The sequence below is a fragment of the Gymnoscopelus braueri genome (genome assembly GCF_963280865.1).
Source record: "Gymnoscopelus braueri genome assembly, chromosome: 24".
Taxonomy (NCBI): domain Eukaryota; kingdom Metazoa; phylum Chordata; class Actinopteri; order Myctophiformes; family Myctophidae; genus Gymnoscopelus; species Gymnoscopelus braueri.
Genome location: NC_137626.1, coordinates 38,324,818 through 38,342,519, shown reverse-complemented (window position 1 = coordinate 38,342,519; position 17,702 = coordinate 38,324,818). Strand labels below are relative to the sequence as shown.

At 41.9% G+C, this 17,702-nt stretch overlaps 2 protein-coding genes across 2 annotated transcripts in view; both read right to left on the bottom strand.

Moving 5' to 3' along the window:
• The window catches only part of jam2a (junctional adhesion molecule 2a), a 60,453-nt gene extending 55,146 nt beyond the window's left edge, over window positions 1–5,307 (bottom strand). Inside the window, 1 exon segment of the mRNA XM_080422233.1 lies at window positions 4,888–5,307. Coding sequence (XP_080278359.1) covers window positions 4,888–4,939 — 52 coding nt within the window. The 5' untranslated portion in view covers window positions 4,940–5,307.
• A 6,867-nt stretch (window positions 5,308–12,174) lies between these two features.
• Window positions 12,175–17,702, bottom strand: part of mrpl39 (mitochondrial ribosomal protein L39) — a 34,774-nt gene continuing 29,246 nt past the window's right edge. The window contains exon 10 of the mRNA XM_080422222.1: window positions 12,175–12,336. Within this exon, the coding sequence (XP_080278348.1) occupies window positions 12,262–12,336 (75 nt within the window). The 3' untranslated portion in view covers window positions 12,175–12,261. The remainder of the gene's footprint in view (window positions 12,337–17,702) is intronic.

The following is a 17,702-nucleotide window of genomic DNA, read 5'->3' as shown; positions in this document are numbered from 1 at the left end:
TGGTGTGTGTCAGGGTGGGGAGAAAGAGAAAGAGAGAGAGAGAGAGAGAGATAAGGGTGATGGATACCCACAGCTCCACCCCAACCACACACTTGATATGTGACTCATATTTCCACGATACAACGCGCACCGCCTGTAGTGGGGGAGCGCGGCTCGCTCCCATAGTCCTTCACCTTGAAACTTCACAACACGCTATTAATCATATGTTTTTTACCCATAAGTAGCAAATGGGGTGCGTTTACAGCATGTAGCGCCTTTATCCAAAGCACATTAACAATGTGCATTCCATTCACCCATTCATTCACACACCGACCCATGCAAGACACCTGCACGTCAGGAGCAGTATGGGGTTCCGTGTCTTGCTCAAGGACACTTCGACACTAACTCAGGCGGGAACCGGGGGGATCGAACAGGGAACCTTATGTTTCCCAAGCGGGAAAGCATCCCCCCCCCCCTCTATGCCAAATCTCCTCGCCCGAAAATAGCCGATCTACAAGCTCACAGCATATCACAACGCAACGCGCCGTGAGCTTGTAGATCGGCTATTTTCGCCCAATGTTCGCCACACAGAATAGGGACGCTAGGATTCAATGTGCAAAAGGTGTTGATGCCAACTCTCTTGGTAAACGTACGGCCTGATAGATCGATTGATTGAATTCTTTAGTCAGAAATGTAAACAGCACAGAGGTACAGTAAGACATTAATGTTGTGATTTCGGTTGACCAACATATGGTCCCTAAGAGTCTCCATCTAACTACTGTAAGGGTGGTGGTGAGTGATGGTTTCTGTTGAGTTGCACGCGCGGAGAACCAGATAACACCAGGCAGTATCACACGACAAGCTCTGAAGTTTAATACACACACATAGAGCATACTGTATATACAGTATTGTACAGTGGACACATGACGTGACCAGAAGATATGGAACAAGGACAAGAACAGAATGGATAGGAATAGAACATACATCTGGTATCATTGTGCACAGACGTCAGTCTCTCTGATAAAGTACTTGATGGTAATCTTATCACTGATATCAATATGCTTGCATAGATGCACATGTGTGTGCTGGGTCAAGCAGATGAAGTCATAAATGATGACAGTTAAGGCTAAAAGGATAACACAACAAAAAAAGTCTTGGACTTGTCTAGGACGTGTTTCCATTGTGGTCCTATGTATTCAATTCCTCAACATAGCATAAATAGATTAACACAATAATACATGTGTCATCAACAAATACAAACACTATACAAAGGAGATGGGAAATTACCTCTCCTTGTGGTCTCCTTGTATATGATTCATCTTCCAAAAGGGGACACACAAAAGACTTAGACAGTCTTTTGTGCCTGTAGCAATGAAGATGTATAATGAGGAGCACAATGGTCGCTCGGCTCGTTTGATAGACTAATAGCTCGGAGATAACGGCAGTACCAGTGCAGTATGGACCCTTATCTGACGCGCTCGCTGTGCGCGTTCTCCTATTATTTCTTTTCTGCACTATGAGGGTGTATATAATTAAGTATAAGCCTTTCCCGAGCCATGTGGCCCACAGGGCAGGAGCATATCTCCTGTTTCTGTAGCGTGAGGCGGCTTGATTGATTGATTGATTGGTTCAAAAAGGGAAAGTACAATAACATTCACTTAACCACTTAAACCCCAGCATCGTTATTGTGGGGAAGGCTTTCGACAAAAATGGCAGATCGACAAGCTCACAACGCGACGCGTCGCGTTGTGAGCTTGTCGATATGCCATTTTTGGTGAAAGCTTTCCCCACGATAACTGAAAACAGAAGAGACACCAGTATTGAGCCCTGAGGGACTCTGGTTAACCATATGGGGTTTAAGTGGTCAAATAACACAATAAAGTCAGAGACTTATTTCCATTGTGGTCCTTGGTCTTGGACAAACGGACATAACAACAAAGAACAGACATCCCTAAGCCCACTCTAAAAACTATACTCTAAACTCTGTGACCTATAAAACTAAGACCTTATTAAAAGGGATAGTTCACCACCAAAATGACTTTTGTTCACCCCATGGAGACTTGAATTCATGAATATTGTTTTGTTTTTGTCGGCATTCCTAAGCCAATAATTTGATGACCGGCAGCGGTTCCGGTATTTGTGTCTCCTACCGGAACCGCTGCCTACCGGTCCGCTGGACATCAAATTATTGGCTTAGGAATGCGAAAAAAAAAGTCTATGGGGTTTTTTTTTGGGGTGAACTATCCTTTTAACAGCATAGATATTAAAAGGATATTTCACTTTAGAATGTCCTTCTAATGCGTGAGGGGGCCGTGATTTTTCCATTACTCTTTTCATTTATTTTTTTATATATATTTTTTATGTTTATTTTATTTGAAAGTGAAATATCCCTTTAACAGCATGTGATGACTTGATGTACGAGTACATCCCCTGGACATGACGCTAGTATGTCACAGGGACTTATACCCCCAATCCAACCCTTGATGCTGAGTGCCAAGCAAAGAGGCATTGGGACGCATTTGTTTTTCTTTTTTTAAGTCTTTGGAATGATCCGACCTCCCAATCTCAGGGCGGACACTCTAACCACAAGCAGGCCAGTTGAGGGTGTGTATAGAAATAAAGGTCTAGTATTATATCTTATCTCTTATTTTCATGTGTTTGATTTGTAACGGCACAGTACAGCCCATTCAATCCGGGAATGCATCTGTGTCATTTTAGATTTGCGCTATAACCACTATTTTATACTTTGGCCATTCAAAAATAGCAGATCTACAATTCAAAAATAGCAGATCTACAAGCTCGTAGCACGGCACAGAGTGCCACGCTACAAGCTTGTAGATCTGCTCTTTTTGAAAAATATTGAACATTTGTGCAAATCTTTGAATACTTCTTTACCTCGCGGCTTAACAGGTGACCAGTGTTGACAAACTAAAATAACCCCCCCCCCCCCCGTGTTCATGTCCGCATGAGTGTGTTTTGTGGCCTGTCTCCCCCGGTCTGTCTGGATGCTGTGTGTGTGTGACAGTGACAGTGACACAGTTCTGGAGGTGTCAGAAAGAATCCATCCAAACCATCGGGGCGTCGCGTCACGCAAGGAGCTGGTACCTCTCTGCTTGCCAGTGCCCAGTGGTGTAAAAGTAACTAAGTGCATTTACTCAAGTACAGTACTTAAGTTCACTTTTGAGATTTTTTTACTTAAGTGGAGTGTTTTCAATACTTTTACTTCTACTCCACTACATCTCAGAGGCAAATATTGTATTTTTTAATCCATTACAGTTATTTGAAAACTTTAGTTGCAAGTTACTTTGCATATTTGGATTATTATTACAAAACATACATTAACCACTTCAGCCCTATGTATACTTAGGCTATTTGAAAATAGCCGATCTACAAGCTCGCAAAGCGACCCGTTGTGAGCTTGTAGATTTGCTATTTTTTTTAACTTTTACTCAAGTAAAAGTGAATATAGCAGATCTACAAGCTTGCATATCAGCTATTTATTAATAGAGAAAAAGTATAAAATAATGGTGGTTTAAGTACAAAATGTGAGTATTTCTTCCACCAATGCCAGTTGCCCAGTGCCCACCCACGCACCGCCCAGGGCTGGTGCCCACACACACACCCCTGGGTGGCACACACCCGCCTAGACAAACACAACGTCAGGCCAACTGGTGCAGGAACCCAGCCAGGATCCACTGGCGTCACTTCCCACTTGCGTAATTTGTTGGATTCTAACGGAAAGTCAGGGAATTCGGGGATCAAGTTGATTCTGTTGCCAGTGAGAATGTTCCTGCCTCTCCCACGGTGCTACAAAACATCCATTAATACATCACTGTATGGATATAAAAAAACTATTTATTTTATATATATATATCCACAGATATGGTATAGACAAATGCATTGAAACATCCACAAATACTTGTATGCCTATAAAAAAAACGAAAAAACTGCTTTGAAATATTCACAAATAGGCTAGTTAGTCTACTGTATGCCTTTGTCAAAACTAAAATAAATATGCTTTGAAATATCCACAAAATTGTTAGTGTATGCCTATGTAAAAAAAACAAGTGCTTTGAAACATCCATGATTAGTAGCCATGCGGTAAATGCTTTGAAAACATCCACATTTTGGGCTACTACATGTCATGAACAAGATAAACTGTTATTTTAAACAACTACAGTATTGAAAAGTGTTGCCAAACACTGGCCATGGAACAGCTATAGGCTAATAATGGTACTAAACCCTATTTACTAGGTATTACATACAGTATCCTGTGCCAATCATCTGTATTTTACACACACACACACACACACACGCACACGCACACGCACACACACACACACACACACACACACACACACACACACACACACACACACACACACACACACGCGAAATGTAAAAGTGCAAAAGTATTTGCGTCAAAATATAAGTACTGAACGTAAAAGTACTCATTATGCACAAAATCCAATTTCACATGTTTCCAAATGTATACAAATCCTTTGGAAATAGCAGATCTGCAACGCGTTGTGAGCTTGTAGAGCTGCTATTTTCAAATAACCATGACTGAAGTGGTTAACAAAGTATTTTATAGGTTTTACAAAGTAACTAGTAACAAATAATTGAGTAAAAGTACAATAGTTGCCTCTGAGATGTAAGTGGAGTAGCAGCAAAAGTAATTTAAAAAAATGGAAATACTCCAGTAGAGTAAAAAACATCAAATTGTATTTAAGTACAGTAGCCTACTTGAGTAGATGTACTTAGTTACTTCACACCACTGGTAGTATGGATGCCCCATTCCCATCCATCCCTCCATATTAACACCATGCAGTGAGGTACAGTACAGATGTGACTTACACTGCATCAGTAGAATCAGCACAGTGGGGTACAGCAGAGAGAGTGACTTACATTGCATCAGTAGAATCAGCACAGTGGGGTACAGCAGAGTCCTCCTCTCCATCCTCCTCCACCAAAGACAAGGAGTCGAACAAGTCCTCCTGCTAGGGGCTCCTCAGATTCAATCGCCACTTGTTCCACAACTCCTCTACAAATTAGTATTAAGGATCCCACACACACACACACACACACACACACACACACACAAGGCAAGATACCATACAAATCACTGCTGCACTGGTCCGGATCAGCCCTGGGTCTACTCTGTGGCTGGTGATCAAGCCGGGCCAGGGACTGGAGGGGGGTTTGATCGGATCAAACGATCGAGGCGATCGATCGGTAAACACACACGCAACGATTGGAACTCCCAGCTCTCACAGGACGGACGTTTTACTATCTCCGACCCGCCGATTGATGCGTTCCGTTCATCCGTCCTGAGCTCCTCCTGCGAGAGAGCGAGAAAGAGAGAGAGAGAGAGAGAGATAGAGAGAGGGAGGAGGGACTTCCATAATCGCTAGCTAAAAAAAGAGCAGATCTACAAGCCCACAACGCGTCGCGAATCTACAGGCCAATCGGCTTGTAGATCTTCCCTTTTTGAGGGGGTAGGGATAGCGTAGCCATGGTTCACACGACGCTCGTCCGTCACAAGCGTCATGGCGCAACTCGTTCCTGGCTTTTGAATTGTCTCCATTTACAACCCGTACATCTACACACACGTTCAGATTTCAAATATAAAGTGCTGACCCCACGGCCACGGATGTAGCAAGTTAAAACGCCTGGGTCTAAATCTCCGTATCTTCCGTTTTGTTATATAAAAAAAACATTTTACTCCTATTGGTGGCCATTTGTTCATATAGTTATGAAGTTATCAGTTATCAGAGTGCAGTACACCTCCCAACCAATAGAGTCGCATAGTTGAAAGAGTATGGAGAAAATTCGGAAAAATGACCACCGATCGGATTAAAATGCTTTTTATTGAACAATACGGAAAATACGGGTACTTAAACCTGGGCGTTTTAACTTGTTACATCCGTGGGCGGGGGGTCAGCACTTTATATTTGAAATCTGAACGTTTATGTAGATGTACGGGTTGTAAATGGAGAAAATTCAAAAAACAGGAACAAGTTGCGCCATGACTGTCATGATATTACAGTCATGTTTCAGGGCTAGGGAGAGCGACACCTAGCTCTGGTTCAAAGCGTTAGAAGGAGTTCTCCTTAACGCTATGTTCTTTTTGAGCCGTTGCCCGCACAGCCCCGGCAGTGCAGCCTCTCGTCTCTAGTGAAAAATAAAACATACACTTTCGCTATTCACCAAAAAAAATACGGTTTTATGATGTTGAAAGCCTACCTTCCATAGTGGGAGCACTCGGAAAACCCCACCTCACGTCTAAAATACACTTTTTGGCCAAAATGAAAAATATTTCACTGGAAGGAAACATGTTTTCGTTGCTCCACTGCGCCCCCTATAGATCTGGTCAATGGGAATTTGTATTGACAACATCTTTAGGGGGCGCAGTGGAACAACTAAAACATGTTTCCATTCGGTGGAATATTCTCTTTTTTGGTCAAAAAGTGTATTTCAGACGTGAGGTGGGGGGCTACAAGTGTTCCCACTAAGGAAAGTAGGTTTTAACATCATAAAACCGTCTTTGTTTTGGTGAGTAGCGAAAGTGTAGCCTATGTTTTATTTTTTACGCTACTACCGGGGGTGTTCGGGCAACGGTTCTAAAGTAACACAGCGTTAAGGAGAACTCCTTCTAACGCTATGAATAGAGCGACACACACTGCGCCACGGAGCGAAGCGACGCGCCGCGCCACAGCGTGGCCGGAGAAGGCGCAGGCCAACTGGGCAGATTAAATGGCTTTGGCCCGGGAGGTTGGATGCTTTGGCACGGAGCTCTCTAGTGCAGCTGCAGGGCAGCGACCAGCTAGGCTATTTCTTTTAAAAGGAGTAGCTCACCCAAAACAGTTCTTATTTTCTATCAAGTAGTAAGTACACTTACACACCCCATGCAGTGGTGGAAAAAGTACTCAATTGTTTTACTTAAGTAAACGTATCAATACTGCAATGTAGAAATACTCTGTAGCCTACAAGTAAAAGTTCGGAACTTAACATTTACTTGAGTAAAAGTACCAAAAGTAAAAGTACTAAAATGTTTGAAAATAGCAGATCTCCAAGCTCACACCTCGTTGTGAGCTTGTAGATCGTCTATTTTCAAATAGCCTAGGTATAAAATAGGGCTAAAGTGGTTAATGCATGTTTTATAATGTAATCATTTATATCTGCAAAGTAACTAGTAACTAAAGTTTTCAAATAATTGTAGTGGAGTAAAAGTACAATATTTGCCTCTGTCTGAGATGTAGTGGAGTTGAAGTAAAATTAGAGACAATTGGAAATACTCCAGTGAAGTAAAAGTACCTCAAAATTGTACAGTACTTGAGTAAATGTACTTAGTTACTTTACACCACTGGGAGTAGTTCACCCAAAAATTACTTATTTTCTATCAATTGCACACCCCATGAAGCCTTTGAATTCAAATCAAATTATTGTCTCAGGAATGTGACAAAAACAAAAAAATCTCCATGAATTCAAGGCTGCACATGGGTGTGAAATTGATAGAAAATAAGTCATCTTTTGGGTGAACTACTCCTTTAAGTTTAGGAATGGCTCATTACAGTCTATGAGTGATTCTCAAATCTTTTCATGTCAAGGACCACCCAAATGAATATGCAGACTTTTTGTGCCAGGGAGTCAGGGACCCCCATACAAGATGTTGTGTTGTTAAAATGTTCCATATTTTTTTCAATAATCTTTTTTTAACCTCACAACACATCACATCCCGCTATGTGAGCTTGTAGATCAGCTATTTTCAAATATCCCGATGTATCTAGTGTTAAAAGTTGTTTACCGACTGTGAAACAACTGCTATATTAACTCATTTTGCTGGGGACCCCCTGGAAGCCCCTCCAAAGACCACCTGAGGGTCCCCGGACTACACTTTGGGAATCAGCGATGTAAGGTGTGATTTGCAGTGGTGGAAAGTAACTAAGTAGATTTACTCAAGTACTTAAAATAGCAGATCTACAAGCTCACAACGCGTCGCGATGCGACGCATTGTGAGCTTGTAGATCTGCTATTTTTAAATATTTTAGTACTTTTACTTTTGGTACTTTAAGTACATTTTGATGCCAATACTTTTGTACTTTTAATCAAGTACATTTTTAATTCTGGACTTTTACTTGTAACAGAGTATTTCCATATTGCAGTATTGGTACTTTTACTTAAGTAAAGAATTAGTACTTGAGTACTTTTTCCACCACTGGTGATTTGGAACAAAATGGAGATTCTTCTGGGTAAAGAAAAGAGAGGTTATATACCTCTTATTAGTTTAGGACCCTCTTCCTAACCCTGTAAACAATTAAACAATAGGGGCCATTGTTTTAATGTTTCCTGTACTAGTGAATAGGTGACCTGCAATGAAGGCCACCCATGTTGCATTTATAGGGCTATTGTTTGACGGCGGTGTAAAGTAAAGTACATCTACTCAAGTACTGTACGTAGTACTTCAGTACAATTTTGAGGATTTTTTAAATTTACTGGAGTATTTCAAATTTTCTATACTTTTACTTCTACTACACTCAGAAGCAATTAAGCAAATATCCTACTTTTATAATATTATACAATTATTTGAAAACTTTAGTTACCAGTTACTTTAGATTTAGATTAAAAACTTTATAGATTTAGATTAAATTACAAAAATGCTAAGCCCTATACAGTATATAGGCTACTTTGGCTACTTGAAAATAGCCGATCTACAGGCTCACAAGGCGTTGCCTTGTGAGCCTGTAGATCATCTATTTTCAAAGGATTTGTAAACATTTTATACAATTCAAAACTTGTGAAATGGGACATTCTGCACAAGGAGTACTTTTAATTGTGGTACTTTAAATACATTTTGATGCTGATACTCTTATACTTTTACTCAAGTACATTTTGAATACCGGACTTGTACTTGTAACAGACTTCTACAATATGCTATTGATACTTTTACTTAAGTAAAACATGTGAGTACTTCTTCCATCACTGTTGTTTCATAATAAAATAATACAAATGTAAACATGTTTTATTGGTGGATCATTTCAATGCCTTGGTGGTCTGCACTTGGGAGTATCAAGGATTCCCCCCGTTCTTGTTGTGCAAAAAGAAAACACAAGGGAATCACTGTATTCCTTGGCTGAGGTCTTATTACAGTCAATGGTCGTCATTGTTAAGACAAAGACCCCCCAAATTGATGCGTATTAGGTCGCAGACCCCCATTTGAAAAGATTTGTGACCCCAATAATGGGATGTTTTTGTTGTTGGGTTAGATTAGGTACGGAATTATACATCTGGAGAGAACAGCGATGGAGTGAAGAATCATTCTAATGGTGAAAATAAACTTGTCTACATTTAGCTGGGGACCCCCTGGGTTAGCAGGGAGTGTTGGGCGGGAGGAGTAGGACGAAGGCTCTACGTTTTCCCGGTGGGGGCTCCTCACTGGCAGGTGAGTCACTAGGTACAGCAGTGACAACACACATAAATATGTGTGGAGGAATTGGCATAATGACTAAAATTGGGGAGAAAAGGGGCAAAAAGCAAAAACATATTTCAACAAAAAAAAAAGCCCTTTGTTTTGTTTTTGAAAATAGCATATAGGTCTAAATTGCTGAAACAGATTTTGCAGCTATATTAACTAATTCCAATCCAATTCCCCTGGGGACCCCCCCTGGAACCCCATCAAGGACCCCTGGAGGGTCCCCTGCACTGCACCTCAGTTTGAGAGCCACTGGCATACATGTGGTGTTATTGAGAAAGTGGAATTCATGGCTCTGGGTCAAACATCTCAATATGTGCGCCCGGTGGTGTGACTGTCACTCGGGGCCACATGTGTCCCTGGGTGTGTCTCACACATTGTCACTGCTACAGTATGTGGCGTGTGTGTGTGTGTGTGTGTGTGTGTGTGTGTGTGTGTGTGTGTGTGTGTGTGTGTGTGTGTGTGTGTGTGTGTGTGTGTGTGTGTGTGTAGGGGGGGTGTCAGGGGGGTGAATGGGGGCAACAGCTGCGGAGTGGCTAACTTTTCTGCTCCGAGGGTATGATATGGTCTTGGTCGGAAAGAAACATTGTATCTCCATATTTCAGCCTTTTGTTTTGGTAAATGAATGCCCTACTTTACGTGTTAAGAGTGTTGTGCAAAAGTAGCACAAATAGCCGATCTACAAGCTTACAACTAGTCACATCGTGATGCATTGAGAGCTTGTATATCTGCTATTTTGGCTAGATTTGGAAAAAGTTTGAAAGTGACAAACAAACAGAGTGTTTGTGGGTTTTATAAATACTGAACAAATGTAAGGTATTCACTATGTAACTTTTTTTTAAATGAATAACATGTAATGTGTCTGTATGGTAGAGTATGTTAATACAATATAACTTATACAATTGGGGTGGTTGTATTTTGTCTCCCTGCCCTTCTATTGAGGTTAGATCGTGTCAAAGGTCATGTCTCACCTAGACACAGGGTCTGACACGAATTTTGACCTGATGGACAAGATTACATTTCTCCCCTGAGCAAGCAGGCAGTCTCTATTAGTTCAATTGTAAAAATGTCAACGATTGCGCAGGAAACCGGGTTCAAATCCAGGTAGAAGAGGAACGTTACATAAGAGCTTGTGACTAAATAATAACTACATTGGATCCATTGGAACACAGTTTCTTTTTCCCCCTCCATGTCCTGAAAAGTAACGTTTTTTGGACATACAAGGTTTCCCCCCGACAGCGGCTTGTTTTTCTCTGGGTCGGCCTTGAATCATCGATGAATCACTGGGCAGGGCTGCCATATCGGAATTCAAGATAAAAATGCATTAGAAATGTAATTATTTTTTACTCCGTCTGCAACATGAGTCCCAAGGTCGCCCCACGGAATTCTGGGCCGGCATGAAAACGTATCACTGTGGACAAGGTTACTAAAATGATCCTTAAACACATAACCCTAGTGTCCCTATTTAGGGACACCAGTTTTTTATTTATATATATATATATATATATATATATATATATATATATATATATATATATATATATATATATATATATATATATATATATATATATATGTAATGTAATGTAATGTAATATATATATATATTATTTATTCAATTATTTTGAAAATAGCCGATCTACAAGCTCACAACGCGTCGCTTCTGGGACACGTTGTGAGCTTGTAAATCAGCTATTTTCATTGGTCACAACCGTCGTATAAGAAAGCATAAAAGGACCCAAAGTAGTGAAAACAGTAGCTCTACAATGACGCGTTGTGAGCTTGCAGATCTGCCATTTTTATTATTTATGTTTCATGTTGTCTTTTTTTCATGGAATTTCCTAGATTTTCTTTATTCATGAAATTATTATTATGATTATTTATAAAATTTTTTGGGGGGGGGTGTTTTTAACCCTGGTTTAAGAAGTTGAGCCCAGACAGAGCCGTTACGATCACGCCCCAACCGCTCAACTTAGAAAGTAAGTCGGCGGTTCAACCAACTATCCTGTTATTAAAGGATGTTATCGTGACAATAAGCTGAACGGGAAGCAGCGATTTAGAAAGCAGGGAGTGTTGTGTCTAAACTCAAGCAAAAACACAACAGGGTGGATGATAGTGACATCAGCGCTTGTTGTGGAATTCTCAGGCTCAGACACTTTCTCAAAGTCACTCACACACGTGCCCCTGAGCACACACACTGCCGAGGGGGTCCGAGACACCTGTCTGGAAGTGATCGACATGACAGCTGGCCTGTGTGCGCGCACGCACGCACGCACGCACTCACTCTCCGCCTTTGTCTCCCTTCCCAAACCTGCTGACTGCACAAATTTACACACAAGAACACATGCGTGCATGTTTCCCTTTTCTGTCTATCCCTCTCTCCCACTCCCTCGTTCATTATCTCTCACTCACACTCACACACACACACACACAACTATACTTGTGAGGATAATCCATAAAATTATGGATTATGAAATTCCATGAAAATAGCAGATCTACAAGCTCACAAGGTTGTTTATCTGCTATTTTCGCCGCGCAACAAAGTGTAAATCGGATACAAGTCTAATCCCACCCCATAAACCCTTTCCCAGTTTGCAAGCCTAATAACTTGTGGGATAATTTGGTGCACACACACACACACACACACACACACACACGTATATCCACCCAAAACAAGTGACAACATTCAGACACAACAAACAACGCCTAGTCATTTGTCACATAATTATACACGTTTATTGAACAAATCTTACAAAGAGAGACAGGTGATAGCAGGTGTGTGTGTTTGTAGAGGGGTTACACGTAGGTCATTATGGGCTGGGTGGGGGAGGAGTTGCCTCGGTTGTAGTGGGTGGAGCTTCTTCCGTGGGCGTGGCCACCTCAACCTGTGGAAAGGATGAACAATAATGAAAAAAAAAAAAAATAATCCACGTGGAAGTGGTTTTGAGGTTAGGATAGGCATAGTTCTTGTGGGGCTAGGGTTAGGTTTAGGCATAGTTTTACAGAGGTTAAGGTTAGGTTAAGGCATCGTTTTTGTGAGGTTAAGGTTAGGGTTTGGGGGTAGGCATAACCCACCGAAGCGAAACACGGGGCTCTTCCAAAAAACTATATTGTCACTTTTGTGCAGAAACGTTGTATAAGGTCTCCTCTCCCTGTAGCACTCCTCTTTCCTTGTATCACTTATTGTCACATTTTGTATTTGTTTTAACCTATTTAGAACTGAGGCCGATTCTAAAAACGCCTTCTAAATCAATGACCCAAACATTTCTGAAAAACTTCAAATATTTATTTAAAAATTACAAAACATTTATGTTGCTATATACTGTACATAGCAACAACAATATACCTTATACCTTTCCCGTCTTGAAAGGTATAGTTTCAAATAGGGGTTCCTGCCCCAAATGGGTTAATAGTTGTTTTAAAATGTTAGTCATAACATGCAGGTTGGTTGGTTGGTTACTTGTTCACGTTATTTACATGATACTGTTTGCTTGACCACAAATGTATAGAATGTTATTTAAATAGCATGACGTTTAGACAGACGCTAGGTGTGATGTTTACCTGGTATTCTAGTTACTTTATAGCACTAAATTGTTATCTTTTCTTTGCACTGTATTTACGTGGCCATTTAATGTCCGTTGTTGACTCGGATAGGATTCCTGACATTTACTGAGACCTTGCACTTTTTATGTCGCTCTGGACAAGAGTGTCAGCTAAATGCCTAAATTGTAACATATGCTCTGTTTGTCCTTAAACCTCGATTTTGACCTCCAATTCCAGCCGTGACTCCAGCTGCACTGATTCCCTACAGCCAGCTGCTTCACTGCCCGTGTTGCCATGTCTGCTTATCATAAGCGACTTTGGGCTTGTTTTTCTGTAAAGTAGCTTGTAACGTATTGGCAGTTGGGGCTAGTTTGGGCTTGTTTGTTAGGTGTAGTTGCTTATTTGGGCTTGTTTCCTAATGTTGTTTAAACTAGTGGTTCTCAAACATGTTAATGTCAAGGACCCCGAAATTAATAAACCCCCAATTAAAGTATTTGTCCACGGCAACAAATCTGGCAACACTGTTCACTACCACTGCAGCATTTTCAACTACACTCACACTGAACGTAAACCACAGGAGAAAAAAACATGGTTTTTGAGGTTAGCTAAGGTTATAGTTAGTTCACACAGATGGTCACAGAGCTCAACGTCACTAACATTACCTAATTACATTAACTAATTAGTTAATGTTACTGTAGCTCTGCTACTCTGAGTGAGTGCACCAAGACCCAATAGCCGGTTAGGGACTGGGGAGCTGGGGGGGGTGTGCCAGGGTGCTATAAAAGGGTGGGTGTCAGGACCAGGGGTCTTAAACCAGTAGTTCTCAGGACCACATTTGAAACAAGCCATTGCGGCTTTTTCAATCCTATTTAGTTGACCTTGTATTGTGAACTGTGCTTCCATGTGCTTTTTCTTTGCAAACTTCAAAATAAAGTATTCAATCAATCAATCTCAAACGTTTTCGTGCCAAGGACCCCCAAATTGATATGCATTTGGCTGCGGACCCCCCCCCCCCCCCATCTCAAAAACATGTTGTGCAAGGGACCTCCAGAAGCAAACGTTTGAGTTAAAAATGTTTCCTTTAAAAATATATTATATTCAAAGATTTGCACACAGGCTCCCCGTGGGTTAGTGCAGAAGTGTCATTGAGCAACACACTGAACCCTCTAACTGCTCCCGATGAGCAGGTTGGTGCCTTGTATGGTTTCCTCTGCCGTCGGTGTGTGCATGTGTGTGTGTGAAGTGTGTGTGTGAAATGTGTGTGTGAATGGGTGAAATGTTACGCACATTGTAAAGCACTTGCGATAAAAGGCGCAATATAAATGCATCCATTTACCATTTAACCCATTTAAACCGGGAACGCATCTGTGTAACCACTTAAAACTGTATTTTTTTACTTTGGCTATTCAAAAATAGCAGATATACATAGCGCTACGAGCTTGTATATCTGCTATTTTTGGAAGTCTTTGAATATATATATTTTTTAAAGCAAACATTTGTAACTCAAATCTTTGCTTCTGCTGGGGGTCCCTGGAACAAAATATTTTGAGATGGGGGTCCGCGGCCAAATACCTATCATTTTGGGTGGTCCTTGACATGAAAAAAGATTGAGAACCACTGATATATATCAACATAGTTTTTTTTCTAAAAGGATTTAGAAGACATGTGTAGAATCCCCCAGAAGCAAAGATTTGAGTTACAAATGTTCGCTTTAAAAAAAATGTATATTCAAAGATTTGCAAAAAAAATCACAATTTTAAAAAAAATAGCAGATCTACAAGCTCATAGTGTGGCACTTGGTGCCGCGCTATGAGCTTGTATATCTGCTATTTGTGAATAGCCAAATAAATCTAAAATGACACGGATGCGTTCCCGGTCTTAATGGGTTAATGTTGATCATTATCATACAGCTAAGGACTGTTATTATAGTTATTGTTGCTGTCTGATATGGTCAAGGCAGATGGCCTCTCTCCTCCCTACAGTCTGCTGGAGGTTTCTTCCCGTTAAAGGGGAGTTTTTCCTTGCCACGGTTGCCAAATGCTTGCTCAGAAGGGAAACACATTGGCTCTCAGCTCTACATGTAAAAAACAAGTGTGTTGATTCGGCGCTAATCTTGAAATTGAACTAAAAAGTGTAACTGAATCATTTTGGCACCTTTCGAATGGTCTTACCTTAAATAGGACAACCAGGGAAATAGAGTGGCCTATGCTCTAGCAATGAGTAATGTCAAGCCCCATTTTCATTTAGGTTCTCATTGTTCTATTGTAAGTAAACCGGAATTTCCAGTTTAGTAGACCTTGTATTGTGAATTTGTACTTCCATGTACTGTTATGTACTGTCATGTACTGTTCTCATGTCTTACTAAATAAACTACATCAATCAATCAATCAATGCACACCTGGTCGGCTCAGAGACGGGCGCGTAGGAAGGGATCAAACGTAGAGAATAAAATGCACACCGTCTGCACATGTACAATACGAACTCTTATTTAAGCAACGTTTCGTCCCAGGGGGGTCCCCACATGATTTTTGGGGGGTCCGAAGATGATAGTGAATTGACAATCTTAAGATGTTCTTAAGACTTAAGATGTTTTTAACACCAAAAAAAAGAGGGCAAAAAAAAGAGAGCATTACTGTATCAACAGTAATCAACATATGAGCTATACTATAAAAACTGGTCAAACATTGGCCAAATTGTCAAATAATAATAAAATAATAATAGAAAGAGGAAAATATTGTGAAAATAGCCGATGTGGCGAGGCGTTGTGAGCTTGTAAGATCTGCTATTTTCACAATGTTTATCTGTGGAACCGAAAATGTAACGCCTCAACTTCTACATCCCAAGTGCGTGTCAGGGTGGGGGGGGGGGGGTCCCCCGGTTCAAATATGATTATTTTGGGGCGGCCTGAAAAGGTTGAGAACCACTGATCTAGACCACGATGTAAAAGCAGCTGTGGCTATTAATGGATGTACATCTTAATACCCCACCCTGCGTGACGAGGGGACCAGTAAAAACAGACACTTTGCCTTGATGGCTCATCCAAAATTAACTGCTAGCCTAGTTTAGAAAATGTGACGGATGTACGCGTTCGAGCTTTTTGCCGCGTGGAGCCGGCAAGGCGTTTGGGACGGACTTAAAGACGGCCTTTCATCAGTTTTCGGAGTGAACGGTCCAGACAAGCAGATCCCGATTAACCCATTTAGACCGGGAACGCATCCGTGTCATTTTAGATTTGAGCTATAACGAGAGTTATGCATATAACTAAGGTTCTACGAATTCCGGATGACCGCCAGAGGCAGTGTTTTCAACACCTGGATATCCATCACGCGCTCGCGTATGGGTCGAATATTAATACCAACAAAGTCACTCGTGACCTGTGTGCACGCACGCCACCTATATAGGGGCGGGGCACACAGCGTTCATCCTCATGAAATCTTTTCGTCGAGAATGAGATTCCGAGTGACAGTCAACTCTGGCGGTCATCCGGAATTCGTAGAACCTTAGTTATATGCATAACTCTCGTTCTACTTCATTCCTACTGACCGCCAGAGGCAGTGTTTTCAACACCTGGATGACTAATACCAACATAGTCACGAGGAATCTGCGCTTACCGAAGTCGGTTTGCAGATAGAATAAACAGACAACACCACAGCCGTCGCCACAGGATGCGAGACGGCCAGGTTGACTATATATAGGAGCGGGCAAAAGCCCATGAAAGATGAAGCCCATTCGGCTGCATCTCCTGGCCTGCTCCAAGCCTGTATCACTGAGGGAGAGGCTCTGGCACCACCCGCGGTCAAGAAAGGCCTTGGGGGAACCTAGAGGCCCCCTGAAGACGTACATTTGCCTGAACGCGGCAATGAAAGTCTCCATTCAGCCAAGCACAGCTGTGCCCTTCCTCACAGACAAATACAACCAACTCCAGCCATCACAGCTATGTCCTGCCACAGAGCCCGGACGGGACACAATAGGCAGGTACTAGAATGCAGTTGCTCCACCTCTGGTTGAGGAGCAAACTAACAAATCATCAGGCTAGCTGACGTGAAAATGCAGAAAGCCTCTGAGGACGTAAGGAGGGGTCGGCCATATGGTAAACCCAGACCCATCGGAATCCCACTTTAACAGTCTCTGGCAATGGCCAGGGCATGAAGCCCATCTACTCACTTTTGCAGTGAGGACAAAGAGTACTAGCAGATAGTCATCTGAGAGCAGCCCGATGTACCGGCTGGGGACAAAGCTTCCAATACCACAGGCAAGCATCATGAAGGCACCCATGCAACCTGTGGGGGCCCCACGCGGAGAGCATCTCAATGGTAGAGAGGCTGAACCCTCTATCTAACATCATCCGCAGATATCTAGGGCAGCATAAGCACAGAGCAACGCTCCAACCTATGCAGTGGCCCTTGTCCCGACTAGAGCACAGTCTACACTCGCTGGCGTGCAACGCCCTGGTGTACAATGCACAAAAATCCAGTAATTTTCGGACAATAGTATTGAATTTCAGTGGTCAATGACGCAGCCGAAGGTTAGGAGTGAGGATGCCACATGCACCTCCCCCCCTAACTGTGACAGGAGATCTTGTCTCTGTGGAGAGGCCAAGGCACTTCATTGAGAAGCTGCAGTAGGCCAGAGCATCTTGCCCTAACGGACTGGTCTGTCCCGGAAGGGAGACCTACAGTCAACAACGCGTTATGCCCTCAAGGCTAGC